This window comes from Lepidochelys kempii, chromosome 2 (genome assembly GCF_965140285.1).
Source record: "Lepidochelys kempii isolate rLepKem1 chromosome 2, rLepKem1.hap1, whole genome shotgun sequence".
In the NCBI taxonomy this organism is placed as follows: domain Eukaryota; kingdom Metazoa; phylum Chordata; order Testudines; family Cheloniidae; genus Lepidochelys; species Lepidochelys kempii.
Window position 1 is genome coordinate 147633533 of NC_136381.1, and position 20415 is coordinate 147653947.

At 44.3% G+C, this 20415-nt stretch overlaps 1 protein-coding gene across 4 annotated transcripts in view; it reads left to right on the forward strand.

Moving 5' to 3' along the window:
• The window catches only part of NFX1 (nuclear transcription factor, X-box binding 1), a 238250-nt gene that overhangs the window by 181596 nt on the left and 36239 nt on the right, over window positions 1-20415 (forward strand). For 2 of the 4 annotated variants that reach the window (XM_073332429.2, XM_073332430.2), the window contains 3 exons: window positions 5451-5492; window positions 5849-5947; window positions 19782-19848. In XM_073332429.2, the coding sequence (XP_073188530.1) occupies window positions 5451-5492; window positions 5849-5947; window positions 19782-19848 (208 nt within the window). Of the gene's footprint in view, window positions 1-1667; window positions 1833-5450; window positions 5493-5848; window positions 5948-8659; window positions 14644-19781; window positions 19849-20415 lie in introns of those variants that run through there. The other 2 variants (XR_012157390.2, XM_073332431.2) reach the window with 2 other exon arrangements.

Genomic DNA, 20415 nt, shown 5'->3' on the forward strand with positions numbered 1-20415 from the left:
AAAGAACGTAGGGGTTACAGTGGACGAGAAGCTGGATGTGAGTCAACAGTGTGCCCTTGTTGCCAAGAAGGTTAATAGCATTTTGGGCTGTATAAGTAGGAGCATTGCCAGCAGATGGAGGGATGTGATCATTCCCCTCTATTCAGCATTGGTGAGGCCTCATCTGGAGTACTGTGTCCAATTTTGGGCCCCACACTACAAGAAGAATGTGGAAAAATTTTAAAGAGCCCAGCAGAGGGCAACAAAAATTATTAGGGGGCTAGAGCACATGATTTATGAGGAGAGGCTGAGGTAACTGGGATTATTTAGTCTGCAGAAGAGAAAAATGAGGGGGGATTTGATAGCTGCTTTCAACTACCTGAAAGGGGGTTCCAACGAGGATGGATCTAGACTGTTCTCAGTGGTAGCAGATGACAGAACAAGGAGTAATGGTCTCAAGTTGCAGTGGGGGAGGTTTAGGTTGGATATTAGGAAAAACTTTTTCACTAGGAGAGTGGTGAAGCACTGGAATGGGTTACCTAGGGAGGTGGTGGAATCTCCTTCCTTAGAGATTTTTAAGGCCCGGTTTGACAAAGCCCTGTCTGGGATGATTTAGTTGTGGATTGGTCCTGCTTTGAGCAGGGGGTTGGACTAGATGACCACCTGAGGTCCCTTCCAACCCTGATATTCTGATTCTGTGTTGCTGAAAAAATATGCAGCATTATGGGTAAAGTCCCAAATAAAATCAGGAAAACTTCTAACAGCCTGTCTGTATTTAACAGTACTGGTATTTTAGGATTCTCATTCAGTTTCCATAAGAATCTTCAAATCTTTTTTTGTAGGGTTTGTTCGTTTTTTGGGGGGTTTTTTACTATATAGAATGATTTCCCTACTTTATTGAATGCAGGCATGCTGCTGTCCGAATTGTATTTCAGATATGGAACAAAGGATGTGTGCTTCTGAAAATTACACATTTAACATTTCCTGTGTTGTTGTTTTTTTACCCCAGACGGATAACTTTGTGGTCATCTCAAAACTGGGTTTGTCACTTAGTCATTAAAAAACCAGCCTAAGAGCACCAAAAAAAAAAGTCAGAATTTTTTTGCAGCCCAGGGCTACTAAGTGTAAGGCAATTTACACTCCTCACATGCCCCCTCACCACACCTTATTTGTACTCTCACCTATCTGGCCAGGGTGTAGGGATTGCATAAATTGTTTCTCAGCTGTGGTGCCTGCTGAGCCGCAGGGAGGCAGCCTGTCTGCTGTTTCTTTGCACAGTGAGCAGATTTTTACTGCAGCTTTGTTTGCTGACTCTTGGATTTTGACAGTCTCACTTCAGAGGCTCTCCTCTTTTGAGGAAGTCAGACAGATAGTAAAGGCTCCTTGTTATGATTCCAGGGAGGCTGGAACCGTAAATACCTTGGAAACAGAAGGGGCCCGAGTGCCATAGAGCAAGTTGTTATTGCTGGCACCAAGACACAGGCTGGTGCTCACATTGTTGCCTCTGGTTTTGCAGTGGAAGGTATTCCCCCGCATGCAAGTATACTTTGGTGCATTTATTGAATTCCCTACTGTTGCAAGGTTTGCCTCAATCTCTTACACAGCATAGGTTCTCAGATCAGTTCCTTACCTAGAACCAACAGTCTTGATTGATTAGTGATGATCCAAATGAGTCCTTTGTTTCACAGGAGGAAATTTCAGTTCACCCCAAAACCAAAGCCTATAGTTTCATTAGTTCTGAAAATTCACATACAACACCGAATGTGCGGGTTGTCCACACCTCTGACTCCTGTTCCAAAGCATCTCAACCTTTGAAAAAAAAAAAAACACTTGGTTCCTCACTCTGAATCCAGGTATTTGATGTGATTTTCATCTCCTTACCCTTACCCACTGTAAGAGCTTTTCCCCCTGCCTTACCCTTATGGAGGTGGACCTCGATGGGGTGTCTTGTCAGCATGGACCCTCCTTCATAGGAACCCCCAGACTAACTACTCTGTTATGAAAAAAGAAAAGGAGTACTTGTGGCACCTTAGAGATTAACAAATTTATTTGAGCATAAGCTTTCGTGAGCCTCAACCAATGCAAAATTTCTGAACCACAATCACTGAAAGAACCCTAGAGCAATTATACCTCTAGCACCTACAGTTCATAAATAAACCATAGTAGGTTCAGCTCCAGTGGTATTAAGAATAACATCAGTCATGGTTTCATCAGCACCTCAGGTAGAGAACACAGGATCTTCCTGTTTAGATAACAAACTGGAGCAGTGCCTGTAGGCCAGAATCCTCAGAATTCCTTCTCTTCTCCCAAGGATAGCATGATAGAGTACTCCAGTTTCTCCCTTAGAAGATTTCAAATAGTTTCAAGATATTCTGACTCTAATAGCAGAAGCATAAGGTATTGAGTAATCTACAGTCCAAGAAAAACTCCTTATCAGGGTCCCATTCTCTCACATTTTATCCTAAACTTTTTCATCTTAAAGAGATCAGATTGCACCATTTGAATGTTAAAGAGCAATCAGATTGTACCTGGACAAGACTAAACCTTTTCAAAAATCAGATATTTGTCTTCTCTGCTGGAAAGAACACACTCAAAGTACTGGGACAACCCTCTCCAGATTAGTCTGTTTATGCAAAAGGTAAAAAGTGTCTAGTCTGAGAATATTTTACAAGATCTCTCTGCTTCTTGGGCACAACCCAGCTGGTAATTTCTACGTACAAAGCAATACAAAGTATATGTAACGGCTTCTTCAGATACTGCACTTGGTCACTGGGTCCTCCAATCTGCTATTTTCCCTTGAAATCTCATTTCCTTCTTTCTTTTCCCTCCCCAACCTTTTTTTTTTTTCCTTTTTTTCTTGGATGGACTGCTTGCTAATTCTCATCAGTCTCCAAAAAAAATTTTCAGTATGTGAGAACAAACAACTTGATCTTATTGCAAATGTGTCCTCTCAGAACTGAAGAAACCTCTGGTTTGGATTATTCCCACATTTGCATATAGTTAACTTTTTGTCTAGTTTACTAGGGCAGTGATTCTCAACCCGTAATCTGCAGACCATTGGTGGTCTACAAATGAGCTTTGGGGAGTGCCCTAATTGACTTCTTGGCAATTAACCATAGAAATCTTTGAAGCATAATGGTTTTTATTGAAAAAATCTGTACAAATTAACCATCTCATTCTTCTTTTATGTGGAAGAAAGGAAAGTTAGATATTGTAACAAGTCTTTTGCATGATAGGCCACTGAGCTTCTTTCCCTCTTTCCTCTCAGCAGGAGAGTCTGTTTATTATAGAGACAGTGCCTGCTTTGGGCCAGACACTGCTCCTGAGGAAGTTTGCAGCACTGCTGCTTGTCTGTTAGAGAACCATTGCCTGCTTTGGGTCACTGCTGTTGAGGAAGCACACACTTTTCTCCTCAAAAAGAAAAGGAGTACTTGTGGCACCTTAGAGACTATCAGTATTGTTGGATACTGTAATCAAAAGAGTAATTATCAGGAATCTCTCAGATACTGGCATCTCTCAGATACTGCCAGGGAAACTGTTTGTGAAAAGGCAATGTATTGAAACGTGGAACTGAAATGTGTGAATCAAAAACAAAACAGATGGAAAGAGTAAGACATGATGTGACTTTGTCGATACCTTGAAGAATTCTGGAACTACATGGCTGCACAAGTAGTAATCATCAGTTATATAATCAATTACCTCTTTCAACAAATTGATCACACTGAGCAGTGACCGCTATTGTAAACCCCAATATATCGGGTTGGTTTGGTTGGGAGTGATAAATAATGAAGAGGAAAGGTCACTGATTCAGAGCAATCTGGATTTGCTTGATAAACTGAGCACAAACAAACAATATGGATTTTCCTATGGCTAAATGTATATATCTAGCAATGAAGAGTGTATGGCATACTTACAGGATGGGGAACTCTATCCTGGGAAGTAGTGACTCTGAAAAAGATTTGGGGATCATGGTGGGTAATCAGCTGAATGTGAGCTCCCAGTGTGATGCTATGGCCAAAAAAATTAATGAATAATCCTGGGATGAATAAACTGGGAAATCTTGAGTAGGAGTAGAGAGGTTTATTTACCTCTATATTTGGCATTGGTGTGACCGCTGCTGGAATACTGTATACAGTTCTGATATCTACAGTTCAAGAATGATGATGATAAATTGAAGAGGGTTCAGAGACAAGCTAAGATATCTGCTACCAGAATTCATCTTCCTTCTTGCTGCATCAGTCACAGATCTTCTGTAAACCCCCAATGTGACCTGTGAGAAAGAAGCCATTGATAGTGTGATCTGGATCCATCAGTTTCAGAGGGTGGATCATCAAAACAAAGTCCCAGGTCTAAACCTTCGGAGGTAATGATACAGGGATAGAGTAGCTAACTTCCTCATCCATAGTCCCAACCCAAATACTAGGTTAAAGGCAACAACCATTTAAACCAATAACTACCTGACAGAGGCCTTTGGTGACTATCAAATCATGAGCTGATTCATGAAGCTTATTATCTGTATGAATGTTAAAGCCACCAAATCTTGACAACATCAGCAGAGCACTGAGAAACTTTGCCACCTCACATCCGGACTCTGCAGCACAGCAAGGCCATCTGTTCACCAATGTTAGTCCTATTCTCATTTTATGCCTGCTCTTACATATGAGATTGACCAGTTTAGTTTTGCAGAGAGACACATAATGCTCTTTAGTCTGATCTCCTATATGTCCTAGGCCATAGAATTTCACAGTTACCCATGAACTGAGTCCAGGGTAATCTTTAGGTTGAATGTAGGTAGCACAGACTGAGATGCACAATAGCTGCGCTCTATTCCTGGCTCTGTCACAGACTTCCTGTGTTGTATTGGATAGGACTCTGTCATAGGCTTTGCAGAAGCATGCCCTTAAGAAATACACACAAGGGAGCTGAATGAAGATTCCATAGTCAACTTTAATTCTAGCATTTCTTAAATTTTGAGCCCCTTAACTTTGCAACCTTAATCTTCTTTTAGCATAGTGAGAGAGAGTGTGTGTGTGTGTGTTTGTTTAAATGTAAAAGTTTGTTTAGATTAGAAGCAAGGAGCTAATTGTTTAGGACCTGATTCAATTCACATAGAAGTCAAGGGAAACTTTTCCATTGCTTTCAGTGGATATTGACTCAGACCCTTTAACTGCTTGTAATTGTGTGAATGTAACCAAATAATCTTGCCATAAAAACATGATTGATTTTATTGGGTCATCATAGAATCGTAGACTATCAGGGTTGGAAGGGACCTAAGGAGGTCATCTAGTCCAACGCCTCGCTCAAAGCAGGACCAATCCCTAATTTTTGCCCCAGATCCTTAAATGGCCCCATCAAGGATTGAGCTCATAACCCTGGGTTATCTCAAACCACCGAGATATCTCCCCGCCTTGAAAGCTTACTTAAAAGCATACAGAAATGTTTTAATGTTATTTTTTTCTTTGATAATCCAGGTTGCAGTGTAATGAAGAGTGTTTCGCCCTTGAAAGGAACAGGTGGGTTGGTATGCTTTTTCACAAAAGTATTAACTGGATGTATCTAAACTGTATGAAAAAGATCATTTTTCCATGTGAAGCAGAGAACTGATAAAATGTCAAGATCATCCCCATAGTATTCTGTACTAGACGATCAATAAACTATTAATTTTAGAAACATGTTCTAAAATCTTACACCTTTCCCATCAAAAGTCTTCTCAAATTATTTCTAATTTAATGAAATAGCTCCAAATATATCAACTAGGAAGTTTCCTGCAAAAAGCTGTTTATCTGTAGCATTGGTCCCTCTCTGTAGTGGATAAGTTGGTCATTGAAAAGCCATCTTTACATTTAAAATTTTGTTTTCTAAATTGCAGACGCTTTGCTGAAGCTCTCCATATCCATGATAATTCTGACCCTTTTAATATCCGTTCTTCTGGATCAAAATACAGTGATAATTTAAAAGAAGATGCAAGGTATATGTTGGAATACATGGTTACAACATTGTTGCTTTTGCACCCCATAGCTGTCACTGTGTGTTAAGGTTTTATTAAATAGGCTGACATAACTATGTATATTTATTCAGTTAACCCTTGTAATTTGTTATGGGGTTGCCCTTGTCATACTACAGTTAACATGGAAGTTTTGCTCAAACTTAAGAAATAATGCTTGAAAGTGCTTTAAAATCCATGACTCAGGTATACAAACAGGCATCTAGTGGAATTGACAAAAGCACATGAATAAGTTAGCTTGCCTCCTTTTGAGGTCACTGCTATGGGGTGGGGAGCTGACAATGGACATGCTCCATACATGCCACAAGTGCCCATTGCTGTGACTTGGGCAGGGAACTTAGACTGGGCATCTCTCACTACCTGCCACAGCCACAGTGCTGAGAGTGGGGGAGGAGTGAGGTCAATCATTAAGATCATAGAATCTTAGAAGATCAGGGTTGGAAGGGACCTCAGGAGGTCATCTAGTCCAACCCCCTGCTCAAAGCAGAACCAATCTCCAGTTTTTTCCCCGGATTCCTAAATGGCCCCTTCAAGGATTGAACTCACATCCCTGGGTTTAGCAGGCCAATGCTGAAACCACTGAGCTATCCGTCCCAATGGTCATCTATGCTAAAAAAGACAAGTCCAGGGTCTCATTAACACCCTTGCTGTGAGAACAATACAAAAGAGACACAAAACTGACAAGCAGTAGCACCTGCCATATTTCCAATCAATATCCCTTCCAATATATTGAATTTCCAAAAGTCAAGAATGCTTTATCTAGGCTACAGCCATTCATCAGGGTTTGTACCTTCAGATCATTTGGACTTACGTTCATAAGTCACATAAATGCTTTTGAAAACCTTTCTTAGATACCTCAAATCTAAGGGAGCCTAAATTTAGGGCCCTCTTTTTGAAAAAGTTGGGCTATGTATATAGAAAACTTGCATATTAACCAAGTTATAGTGTGAAAATCTGTTTAGCTTTTCATTGTTAATACTGATGCATTCATGAAGTTTTTCAGCAGTTAATTAACCTAAGCGTGCAGAAAAAAATGGAAGTTTACAAAACCAGTTTTATTTCTTAACCTCCATTTGAAATAATAAGTTGCATCTAAAATGTCCTAATCTTACTTACAAAACTGTTTTGCAAGACAATTTCCCCTACCAAACAGACGGAAGATAGGAGAAGGGAAAAGAGACTAAATTGTCTTTTTGGTTCAGAGGAAGGTAAATATGGAGTTGTGGACCTCTCTTTGTATAGACAAGATCTCTTGATCTCTTTGAGGTCAGTTTGGAAAAGCTGGATTGGGTGTCCAGGACCATTGCTGGACAAAGTACCCTCTCACAGTGATAGGTGTCAGTGTCTGATCAGACAAAATCAAATGTAGGACTGGTTATGGTATATTGATAAAATCTCAAAAACATCATTCCCTGTGATTCGTTAGGCTTGATACCAATTACCTGGAGTCTTCTAAAAAAAAAGGAAAAAAAACAGCCATCCTCTGAGTTTTCCAGTAGCTCTTTTTCCACTGACAGGCTTAACTCAAAATCAAGGTAACTTTAAGCAATTTTGACACAATCTGAAATATAGCAAAAGTTCAGTTCTTAAACAAAATTCAAGCAAGTTTTTAACATTCATCAAGTTCCCCCAACATGATACTGTTCAGATGATTTTCAGTCTTGTCCCATAGTTCCAAAACAATAGCCAATAACTCATAGAACTTTAAATATGTTGGTCTTAGAGGCAGTCCAAGTCAGTTGGTCCTATTGTCGTGACTATTTTTCCAATTTTTTAAAATAAAATATAAAATATCCTCTTTCAGAAACAAAGATGCACATTCTTGTTGAGATCCTAATGTATTGCACTTAACCTTCTCTGATTTAAATGGTAATTTTTTTTGTAGACATTAAATATAAATGATGTACATGTGAATAAAATGTATAATCTTGCTCCTCTGGGTGCAGTTCTCTTCAGCAGCCTAACTATTAAGTTATTAGGATAGATAGGTTAGTGCTGCCCTTGTTTCCTTGCCTATTTTGTGTTGGAATTCTGTGAATTGCTCTCCATGTCTACAATGTGCCCCTTCTGAAAATTAGTCCTTGAAGTAATATAATAAGAGTGGTTTTTTTAGTTCCAAGAGTGCTTTTTTTTTCTTATTACATTAGTTCAATCCTTTAACATTCAAAGATATCGGTGTGTCTCTCTTTTAAACTGGTAATATTTTGACATATCCAAAATGTAAATATGGGGGGGCGGTTACATACACATTATATACACCTTAGGTCTGATCTTGAATAGATTATCACTAAAATCATCAGACCAACTAACTTTTTTCCCTGACCCAATACCAGTTGAGGTCAATGGAAGTATTTCCATTCACCTGAGTGAGCTTTGGATCATAGACAATCCTTGGGCATTAAACACTTGAAGAGGCTATCTGATCATATAAACCCTTTATGGCAAATGTCCTATTATTAAGTGTATTGTTTTCATAACTGTATATGTGCATATGACACAAACATCTGCTTGTAAATTTTCATAAAGAAAAATATCAATCCCTCACTGCCTCCCTAATTCCCTCCTGTCTCCCATAATCTCCTTCTGTATTCATTCCATTTGTATTCCCAGTTTTAAATCCCCAAATCAAATACCAAATGACTGATCTGCTTTATTGAATCTCCCCTTGAATACTAGGTATACCTTTTGCAGATCAAAAAGTACTTACTCTACCAACTGGACCCCTCAGATCAATTCCTTTTCATGAGATTAGCATGGGACGTTCGTTGTTTTGTATTATGCTTTTAAGGAACTACAGTTTGGACTCACTGTCATATCAAGAATCCAAGTTTGGCCTGTCGGTGATGTATTGGTGTCCCAAACCCCTTTTTATGTTATGAATACTCCCATTCTCTAGCCTTTTGTGTACATAATTTTGAGTGGAGAGAATATTTTTATAGTTTTGTGTCTATTACTTGCTATTTGATGTCACACTGTGATTTGTAGACACCATTGTTGGTTTTGCTGTCTTCCTAATTCCAGACACCCCCCAGAGTTTCCTTGAAAAAAAGAAAATTACTTACCGTAATTCTTGTTCTTAGAAGATATATTGGTTACTATGTGCTCAAGCCTGCAAGATGCCCTCAACTCCCACTGGGAGGGCACTTGAGACTTCACAGGATGCAGTTCTAGGATTCCCATCCACTCATTCACCTTTCCCTCAGATTTGGGGATGTAATTTCTGTGTCTTGTTTTGCCTAACAAAGGGATGACTGAAGCAGTTAACCCCTGTTATGCCTCATTAGTATGCAGGTAAACACACCAGCTGCTATTGAAGTAGTTTAATAGCTTGAATTCTGAGCTCTGAAACATTCCACACTCAATCACATAAGTAAGGCATGACGCAAAGAGTGGAGATCTAATATAACTTTTAAATTCATATATTGTATTTCACTTAGGTAACGTTATTTGGACCATACCATTTTAGATTTTTTTTCAAGAAGGGAAAGAAGATAATTTAACATTTTGTTAAATGTGATGGATAGTCAATGTGTGTGGAAACGAATTTTAAAATAATATTCAAACAATTAAGATTTCAAAGTAAAACACTGAAAAAATAAGTGCCGAATTAGGGATGGTTGTGAGAACTTAACTTTGCCTCATCACTGCTGTACTGCCCAAGGGTTGTCCTTTTTAGCGGAAATAGATCCATCCTTTCTCTTTGGCTGAGAACTCAGTGGCCTCAGTCCCTGCTCTGTTTCACAGAGTGCAGCTTGGTGGACAAAGATAGGATGCAGCCTTGTTATAGGCAGGGTTTACCTCAGCATCTACTTCCCTGAGCACAATGGGTCCCAGGTGGCATTAGACCAGGAAAAAAAATTTCATTGCTTGGTACCCCACCCATGTTCACAGAGTGCACTATAAACCCAGAAAGAACAAGCCACAAGTTTGCACTGATTCCTCTACACTCAGCCCTAGTCTACACTACAGGGTTAGGTCGAATTTAGCCATGTTAGGTCGATTTTATAATGAATGCGTCTACACAAGCAACCCTGTTCCGTCGACCTAAAGGGCTCTTAAAATTGACTTCTGTATTCCTCCCTGGCAAGGGGAGTAGTGCTAAAATCAACCTTGCTGGGTTGAATTTGGGGAAGTGCGAACGCCAGTAGATGTTGTTGGCTTCCGGGAGCTATCCCAGAGTGCTCCAATGTGACCACTCTGGACAGCACTTTCAACTCCGATGCAATAGCCAGGTACGCAGGAAAAGCTCCGGGAACTTTTGAATTTAATTTCCTGTTTCGTCAGCATGGCAAGCTCAGCAGCACAGGTGACCATGCAGTCCCCCCAGGAATCACAAACAAGCTCCAGCATGGAGCGAACAGAGACACTGGATCTGATTGCTGTATGGGGAGAAGAATCTGTGCAGACAGAACTCTGATCAAAAAGAAGAAATGCTAATATATATGCCAAAATTGCAAAGGGCATGATGGACAGAGGCTACAACAGGAACACACAGCAGTGCCGTGTGAAAGTCAAGGAGGTCAGGCAAGCCTACCAAAAGACAAAGGAGGCAAAAGGTCGCTCTGGGTCAGAGCCCCATACATGACGCTTCAATGATCAGCTGCATGACATTCTAGGGAGGGACCCTACCACCACCCCACCGCTGTCCATGGACACCTGCAAGGGGGGAGTCTCACGCAACATAGAGGAAGATTTTGTGGATGAGGAAGAGGACGAGGAGGAGGAGAAAGCACAGCAGGCAAGTGGTGAATCTGTTCTCCCCGGGAGCCAGGACCTTTTCATCACCCTGGAACCAATACCCTCACAAGGCAGGATCCCTGACCCTGAAGGCGGAGAAGGCACCTCTGGTGAGTACACATTTGTAACTACAGTACAGGATTTAAAAGCAATAGTGTTTCATGTTTGATTTGCCCTGAAGACTTGGGATGCATTCACGGCTAGTACAGCTACTGGAAAAGTCTGTTAACTTTGTCTGGGGATGGAGTGGCAATCTTCCAGGGACATCTCCATAAAGCTCTCCTGAAGGTACTCTGAAAGCCTTTGCAGAAGGTTTCAGGGGAGGGCTGACTTATTTTGTCCTCCACAGTAGGTCACTTTACCACGCCAAGCCAGTAGTAGTCTGGAATCGTTGCAGCACAAAGCATAGCAGCAAATGGTCCTGGGTTTTAATCACATTCAAGCAGCATTCGGTCTTTATCTTTCTGTGTTAGCCTCAGGAGAGTGATATCATTCATGGTCACCTGTTGAAATAGGGGAATTTTTGTAAGGGAACAGTAAAAGGACCCCGTTCATGCCGGGCTATTTGTGCTTGGCTAAAAGGCATCATCCCATAGCCACGCGGTGGGGGAAGGGTGAAGGGATCATCCCAAATAGCCATGCAGAGGGGTTGAGGGAAGTGTGTGCTGCACATCCTCCCGAAAACCACAGCCCCTCCTTTTAAATGGCAAACCCAACCAGCATTGCTTGCTATGGGAAAGCAAGGCACTGCAGTTTGAAAACATTTTGACATGTTATGAAGGCATTAGAAGCCAAGTACCCTTTGGCTTACCATGGCTGCCTGGAAACCAAATTCTGTTGCCCAGCTGTGTGTGATGTGTCACCATACCAGCAGGCGCTCAATATAGAAGGCCAAATGTGACCTTGTACCTAAAGCACATGTGCTGCCTGCTGTGAATTGCTTGATTCACTGTGAAAGAGTCTCCCTTTTGTTCTCAGAAAAGTATCATCTTAAATTTTACACTCTCTTTTTATCCCCCTGCAGGTGCAAATGTTTCCGTGTTCCCCATATCATCTCTGTCCCTGAGGTTATCGCAAATTAGAAGGCGAAAAAAAGGCACTCGCAATGACATGTTTTCCAAGCTCATGCAGTCCTTCCACACTGATAGGGCATAGCGGAATTCATGGAGGCATTCAGTAGCAGAGTTCAGGAAAGCTTTAAGTGAGCACTATGAGAAGAGGCAGGATGCAATGCTGAGGCTAATGGGGGAGCAAACGGACATGCTCAGGCATCTGGTGGAACTGCAGGAAAGCCAATAAGAGCACATACCGCTGCTGCATCCACTGTACAACCGCCTGCCCTCCTCTCCAAGTTCCATATCCTCCTCACCCAGATGCCCAAGAATGCGGGGGGAGGCTCCGGGCACCCAGCCACTCCACTCCAGAGGATGGCCCAGGCAACAGAAGGCTGTCATTCAAACAGTTTTGATTTGCAGTGTGGCTACAATAAGCAATGTGCCCTTTTCCTCCCCGTCTCCCTCACCCCACCCTACCCCACCCGGAATACCTGATCAGTTATCCCCCGCCCCTTTTTTTTTTTAAATTAATAAAAAAAGAATGCATGGTTTCAAAACCAATAGTAACTTTATTTCCTTTGCCAGCTGTGATCGAAGGGGGGAGGGTGGTTGGCTTATGGGGAATTAAAATCAACAAAGGGGGCGGGTTTGCATCAAGGAGAAACACACAACTGTCACACTGTAGCCTGGCCAGTCATGAAGCTGGTTTTCAAAGCCTCTCTGATATACAGCGTGCCTACCTGTGCTCTTCTAATCGCCCTGGTGTCTGGCTGTTCAAAACTGGCAGCCAGGCAATTTGCCTCAACCTCCCACCCTGTCATAAACATCTCCCCCTTATTCTCACAGATATTATGGAGCACACAGCAAGCAGTAATAACAATGGGAATATTGGTTGTGCTGAGGTCTAACCTAATCAGCAAACAGTGCCAGCGAGCTTTTGAACTTTGTGACAAAGTTCCTCCTCTGCCTTGGTGGGTCCTGCGCTTTTTGGCGGATTTGCTCGCCTCAGAGGTTCACAGTAGCCCTCAGTTTGGCCACTTCTGCTAGAGGCTCAAACCTGCCGTTCACTCAGCTAACCTCCTCACTGGCCAGCATCGGGGAAATGGAGAACAATCCCCGCAGTCTCTGTGTCCCACCTAGTGGGTCTGGGACAGGCCAGATCCCTTTCCAAAATACACCTTCTGTTCTGGTGTTTCTCACAGACCAGGTCAACTTGTCCTGTGTCCGATCAGGAGTTGTGGGGATGAGGGGAACCCAGGCCCACCCTCTACACCGGGTTCCAGACCAGAGCCCTGTGGATAGCAGCTGCCTACAATGTCCCTTGTATCAGCTGCATGACAGCTACAACTCCCTGGGCTACTTCCCCATGGCCTTCCCCCAGCATCTCCTTTTTCCTCACTGATGCCTGATCACGCTTGTACTCTTCAGTCCTCCAGCAGCACACCTTCTCTCTCCCTGCTCCTTGTGTACCCCCCGACTAACTGATGGGAAGGCCTTTTTAAACCAGGTGTCCTGATTAGCCTTCCTGCCATAATTGATTCTAGTAAGTTCTTAATTGGCGCCAGGTGTCTTAGCCCTGGTCTACACTAGGACTTTAGGTCGAATTTAGCAGCGTTAAATCGATTTAAACCTGCACCCGTCCACACAGTGAAGCCCTTTATTTCGACTTAAAGGGCTCTTAAAATCTATTTCCTTACTCCACCCCTGACAAGTGGATTAGCGCTTAAATCGACGTTCCCAGCTCAAATTTGGGGTACTGTGGACACAATTCGATGTTATTGGCCTCCGGGAGCTATCCCAGAGTGCTCCATTCTGACCGCTCTGGACAGCACTCTCAACTCAGATGCACTGGCCAGGTAGACAGGAAAAGAACCGCGAACTTTTGAATCTCATTTCCTGTTTGGCCAGCGTGGCAAGCTGCAGGTGACCATGCAGAGCTCATCAGCACAGGTGACCATGATGGAGTCCCAGAATCGCAAAAGAGCTCCAGCATGGACCGAACGGGAGGTACGGGATCTGATCGCTGTTTGGGGAGAGGAATCCGTGCTATCAGAACTCCGTTCCAGTTTTCGAAATGCCAAAACCTTTGTGAAAATCTCCCAGGGCATGAAGGACAGAGGCCATAACAGGGACCCGAAGCAGTGCCGCGTGAAACTGAAGGAGCTGAGGCAAGCCTACCAGAAAACCAGAGAGGCAAACAGCCGCTCTGGGTCAGAGCCCCAAACATGCCGCTTCTATGATGAGCTGCATGCCATTTTAGGGGGTTCAGCCACCACTACCCCAGCCGTGTTGTTTGACTCCTTCAATGGAGATGGAGACAATACGGAAGCAGGTTTTGGGGATGAAGATGAGGAGGAGGAGGAGGTTGTAGATGGCTCACAGCAAGCAAGCGGAGAAACCGGTTTTCCCGACAGCCAGGAACTGTTTCTCACCCTAGACCTGGAGCCAGTACCCCCCGAACCCACCCAAGGCTGCCTCCTGGACCCAGCAGGCGGAGAAGGGACCTCTGGTGAGTGTACCTTTTAAAATGCTATACATGGTTTAAAAGCAAGCATGTGAAAGGATTACTTTGCCCTGGCATTTGCGGTTCTCCTAGATGTAGTCCTAAAGCCTTTGCAAAAGGTTTCTGGGGAGGGCAGCCTTATTTCATCCTTCATGGTAGGACACTTTTATCACTCCAGGCCAGTAACACATACTCGGGAATCACTGTAGAACAAAGCATTGCAGTGTATGTTTGCTGGCATTCAACCAAAATCCGTTCTTTCTCTCTCTGTGTTATCCTCAGGAGAGTGAGATATAATTCATGGTCACCTGGTTGAAATAGGGTGCTTTTCTTCAGGGACACATTCCTGCTGTGCTGTTTGCCTGTGGCTGAACAGAAATGTTCCCCGCTGTTAGCCACGGGGAGGGGGGAGGGTTGAGGGGGTAGTCACGCGGTGGGAGGAGGCAAAATGCGACCTTGTAACGAAAGCACATGTGCTATGTATGTAATGTTAACAGCAAGGTTTACCCTGAAAGAGTGTAGCGACTGTTTTATAAAATGTGTCTTTTTAAATACCGCTGTCCCTTTTTTTTTCTCCACCAGCTGGATGTGTTTCAATGATCACAGGATCTTCTCCTTCCCAGAGGCTAGTGAAGCTTAGAAAGAAAAAAAAATGCACTCGAGATGAAATGTTCTCCAAGCTAGTGCTGTCCTCCCACACTGACAGAGCACAGATGAATGCATGGAGGCAAATAATGTCAGAGTGCAGGAAAGCACAAAATGACCGGGAGGAGAGGTGGAGGGCTGAAGAGAGTAAGTGGCGGGCTGAAGAGAGTAAGTGGCGGGCAGAAGACAGGGCTGAAGCTCAAATGTGGCGGCAGCGTGATGAGAGAAGGCAGGATTCAATGCTGAGGCTGCTGCAGGACCAAACCAGAATGCTCCAGTGTATGGTTGAGCTGCAGCAAAGGCAGCTGGAGCACAGACTGCCACTGCTGCCCCTCTGTAACCAACCGCCCTCCTCCCCAAGTTCCATAGCCTCCACACCCAGACGCCCAAGAACGCGGTGGGGGGGCCTCCGGCCAACCAGCGACTCCACAACAGAGGATTGCCCAAAAAAAAGAAGGCTGTCATTCAATAAATTTTAAAGTTGTAAACTTTTAAAGTGCTGTGCTTAATGTGCTGTGTGGCATTTTCCTTCCCTCCTCCACCACCCCTCCTGGGATACCTTGGTAGTCATCCCCCTATTTGTGTGATGAATGAATAACGAATGCATGACTGTGAAGCAGCAATGACTTTATTGCCTCTGCAAGCGGTGATTAAAGGGAGGAGGGGAGGGTGGTTAGCTTACAGGGAAGTAGAGTGAACCAAGGGGCGGGGGGTTTCATCAGGGAGAAACAAACAGAACTTTCACACTGTAGCCTGGCCAGTCATGAAACTGGTTTTCAAAGCTTCTCTGATGCGTGCCGCGCCCTCCTGAGCTCTTCTAACCGCCCTGGTGTCTGGCTGCGCGTAACCAGCAGCCAGGCGATTTGCCTCAATCTCCCACCCCGCCATAAACGTCTCCCCCTTACTCTCACAGATATTGTGGAGCACACAGCAAGCAGTAATAACAGTGGGAATATTGGTTTCGCTGAGGTCTAAGCGAGTCAGTAAACTGCGCCAGCGCGCCTTTAAACGTCCAAATGCACATTCTACCACCATTCTGCACTTGCTCAGCCTGTAGTTGAACAGCTCCTGACTACTGTCCAGGCTGCCTGTGTACGGCTTCATGAGCCAGGGCATTAATGGGTAGGCTGGGTCCCCAAGGATACATATAGGCATTTCAACATCCCCAATAGTTATTTTCTGGTCTGGGAAGAAAGTCCCTTCCTGCAGCTTTTGAAACAGACCAGAGTTTCTGAAGATGCGAGCGTCATGCACCTTTCCCGGCCATCCCACGTTGATGTTGGTGAAACGTCCCTTGTGATCCACCAGAGCTTGCAGCACTATCGAAAAGTACCCCTTGCGGTTTATGTACTCGCCGGCTTGGTGCTCTGGTGCCAAGATAGGGATATGGGTTCCGTCTATAGCCCCACCACAGTTAGGGAATCCCATTGCAGCAAAGCCATCCACTATGACCTGCACATTTCCCAGGGTCACTACCCTTGATATCAGCAGATCTTTGATTGCATGAGCTACTTGCATCACAGCAGCCCCCACAGTAGATTTGCCCACTCCAAATTGATTCCCAACTGACCGGTAGGTGTCTGGCGTTGCAAGCTTCCACAGGGCTATCGCCACTCGCTTCTCAACTGTGAGGGCTGCTCTCATCCTGGTATTCATGCGCTTCAGGGCAGGGGAAAGCAAGTCACAAAGTTCCATGAAAGTGCCCTTACGCATGCGAAAGTTTCGCAGCCACTGGGAATCGTCCCAGACCTGCAACACTATGCGGTCCCACCAGTCTGTGCTTGTTTCCCGAGCCCAGAATCGGCGTTCCACAGCATGAACCTGCCCCATTAGCACCATGATGCATGCATTGGCAGGGCCCATGCTTTCAGAGAAATCTGTGTCCATGTCCTGATCACTCACGGGACCGCGCTGACGTCGCCTCCTCGCCCGGTATCGCGTTGCCATGTTCTGGTGCTGCATATACTGCTGGATAATGCGTGTGGTGGTTGATGTGCTCCTAATTGCCAAAATGAGCTCAGCGGCCTCCATGCTTGCCTTGGTATGGCGTCCGCACAGAAAGAAGGCGCGGAACGATTGTCTGCCGTTGCTCTGACGGAGGGAGGGGCGACTGACGACACGGCTTACAGGGTTGGCTTCAGGGAGCTAAAATCAACAAAGGGTGTGCCTGTACATCAAGGAGTATTTCAGGCAGGACTGCACGGAGGGTTCCAATAAGAAATGGTGCACCAAAGTTATCGTTCTTATTGGAACAAGGAGGTTAGCCTGGCCTCTGATTGATACATGGCTAGATTAACCTTGCTGCGCCTTCTCTGTGACTGACTGCAGTGTGATCTAGACAGGGGAGGAGGAAAATGAGTCCAAAACAAATCTGGTCTATGTCTTGTTCTGACCCACTCCATCGATCCTTTACATCTTTGGCTGGCAGCAGACAAAAAAGGCGCGAAATGATTGTCTGCCCTTGCTTTCACGGGGGGAGGGAGGGTGGTAACGGGGTCCTGACGATATGTACCCAGAACCACCCGCGACAATGTTTTAGCCCCATCAGGCATTGGGATATCAACCCAGAATTCCAATGGGCAGCGGAGACTGCGGGAACTGTGGGATAGCTACCCACAGTGCAACGCTCCAGAAGTCGACGCTTGCCTCGGTACTGTGGAAGCGCTCCGCCGAGTTAATGCACTTAATGCACTTAGAGCATTTTCTGTGGGGACACACACACTCCAATATATAAAACCGATTTCAAAAAAACAGACTTCTATAAATTCGACCTAATTTCGTAGTGTAGACATACCCTTAATTAGCTTGCCTGTCTAAATTGGTTCTAGCAGGTTCCTGATTGCTCTAGGTCAGCCCCTGCTCTGGTCACTCAGGGAACAGAAAACTATTCATCCAGTGGCCAGTATATTTGCCTTCTACCAGACTCCTGTATCCCACTGCTCTGGGTCTGTCACAACATCCAAAGGCACATTCTACCATCATTCTGCACTTGCTCAGCCTATAGTTGAACCGCTTCTTACTACTGTCCAGGCTGCCTGTGTATGGCTTCATGAGCCATGGGAGCAAGGGATAGGCTGGGTCTCCAAGGATAACTATTAGCATTTCAACATCCCCAACAGTAATTTTCTGGTCTGGGAAGTAAGTCCCTTCTTGCAGCTGGTCAAACAGCCCAGAGTTCCTAAAGATGCGAGCGTCGTGCACCATCCCACATTGATGTCAGTGAAACGTCCCTTGTGGTCCACCAGTGCTTGCAGCACCATTGAGAAGTACCCCTTGCAGTTTATGTACTGGTTGGCAAGGTGGTCCGGTGCCAAGATAAGGATATGCGTTCCGTCTGTCGCCCCACCACAGTTAGGGAAACCCATTGCAGCAAAGCCATCCGCTATGACCTGCACATTTCGCAGAGTCACTACCCTTGATAGCAGAACGTCAGTGATTGCATTGGCTACTTGAATCACAGCAGTCCCCAGAGTAGATTTGCCCACTCCAAATTGATTCCCGACTGACCGGTAGCTGTCTGGCATTGCAAGCTTCCACAGGGCTGTCGCCGCTCACTTCTCAACTGTCAGGGCAGCTCTCATCTTGGTATTCCTGTGCTTCAGGGCGGGGGAAAGCAACTCACAGAGCTCTAGGAAAGTGGTCTTATGCATGCGAACGTTTCGCAGCCACTGGGAATCATCCCATACCCGCAAGACTGTGCGGTCCCACCAGTCTGTGCTTGTTTGCCCGGCCCAGAATCAGTGTTCCACTGTATCAGCCAGACTCACTGCTGCCATGATGTCCCAATTGCCACATCCCGTGCTTTCAGGAACATCTGTGTCCATGTCCTCCTCACAATCGTCCATGTGCTGCTATCTCTTAGCCAGGTTCTGCACATGCTGCAGTATAATGCACAAGGTGTTTACAATGCTCACAACAGCAATGGTGAGCTGAGCGGGCTCCATGCTCGCCGTTCTATGGCGTCTGCACGGGTAACCCAGAAAAAAAGGTGCGAAATGATTTTCTGCAGTTGCTTTCGCAGAGGGAGGGAGGAAGGGTGGGGAGACTGACGACATGTACCCAAAACCACCTGCGACAATGTTTTTGCTCCATCAGGCATTGGGAGCTTAACTTAGAATTCCAATGGGCAGCGGAGATTGTGGGAACTGTGGTATAGCTTCCCACAGTGCACCGCTCCATGAGTCGATCCTAGCCACGGTAGTGAGGACGCACTCCGCCAACTTAATATGTTTAGTGGGGACATACACAATTGACTGTATAAAATCGATTTCTAAAAATCTACTTCTATAAAATTGACCTAATTTCATAGTGTAGACACATTCTCAGAAATTTTTGTATTTTCTGCAACCAGAAAACAGGGTCCTGCACAATAGATCTCTCTGGAGCAGGATTCACTTTAGCTCCCCTTCCTTCACAAGGTGCGGCACAGACAGCCTAAAACAAGGAGACATCCTTCAGCAGGCATCTCCCTGGTTTCTCAGGCAGTGGGGACTGTGTCTAAAGAGAGCCAGAGTACATCCATTACTGGACCCAGAACTGTGCAAGGGAACCACACCACACCCTCCCTCCCTCCATGGTTGAATAGGACCCAGGTGGTGCCCCTTTAAAGAGAAGAGCCAGCCATACATTCCAGCCTGTAGGAGCAGAAGCACGCTAAGCAGATACCTCCGAACACAGTACTTCCTACAGTTCTGCCTGAACATTCTCTGCCCTGTGCTGATTGGCTGTTCACTCTAACCCTCTCCCTCCTAATTTATTCAATGATATTGCATTTATCAATGTACATATGTGGTAGGTAAATGCTACATTTATCTCTTATCTTGTATACTAGGTGAATTATAATTCTTTATTATTTCAGGAAAGATTTAAAGTTCGTCAGTGATATTGAGAAGGAAATGAGAACACTCGTGGAAGCTGTAAATAAGGTTGGTGGCCAAAGAATTTGCTTTACACAGAGTGTTCATTTAAAAGAAATAGTGTGTTTATTGGAGTCGATGTTAATGACACCGTTGCTTCAACTTCCAACCATTGAATTTTAAACAAATTCAGACTAGAAATAAAGTGCAAATTTTTAACAGTGAGGGTAATTAACCCATGGAATAACTTACCTAGGGTGGATTCGCAATCACTTGAAGTCTTTTAAATAAAGATTGGATATGTTTTTAAAAGATGCTCTAGTGCAACCAGAAGTTATGAACTTGATGCAGGGATCACTGGGTGAGATTCTTTGGCTTGTGTTATGCAGGAGGTCAGACTACATTATCATAATGGTTGCTTCTGGTTTTAAAAATCCATGAATTTTAATATAATTTTGTGAGGTAGAGGGAAATAATCAAGTAATGATAATTGTATATTTTCATTTCAATGAATATGAGCATTAGACTCTTTGACTTTGTTTTTTATGGTTACCGAATTTTGCTCTTTCAGCAAGTTTTTATCAAAATTCAAATAAATTTCATTTTGCTTATTTGCAATATTGAACTCTGTTATTT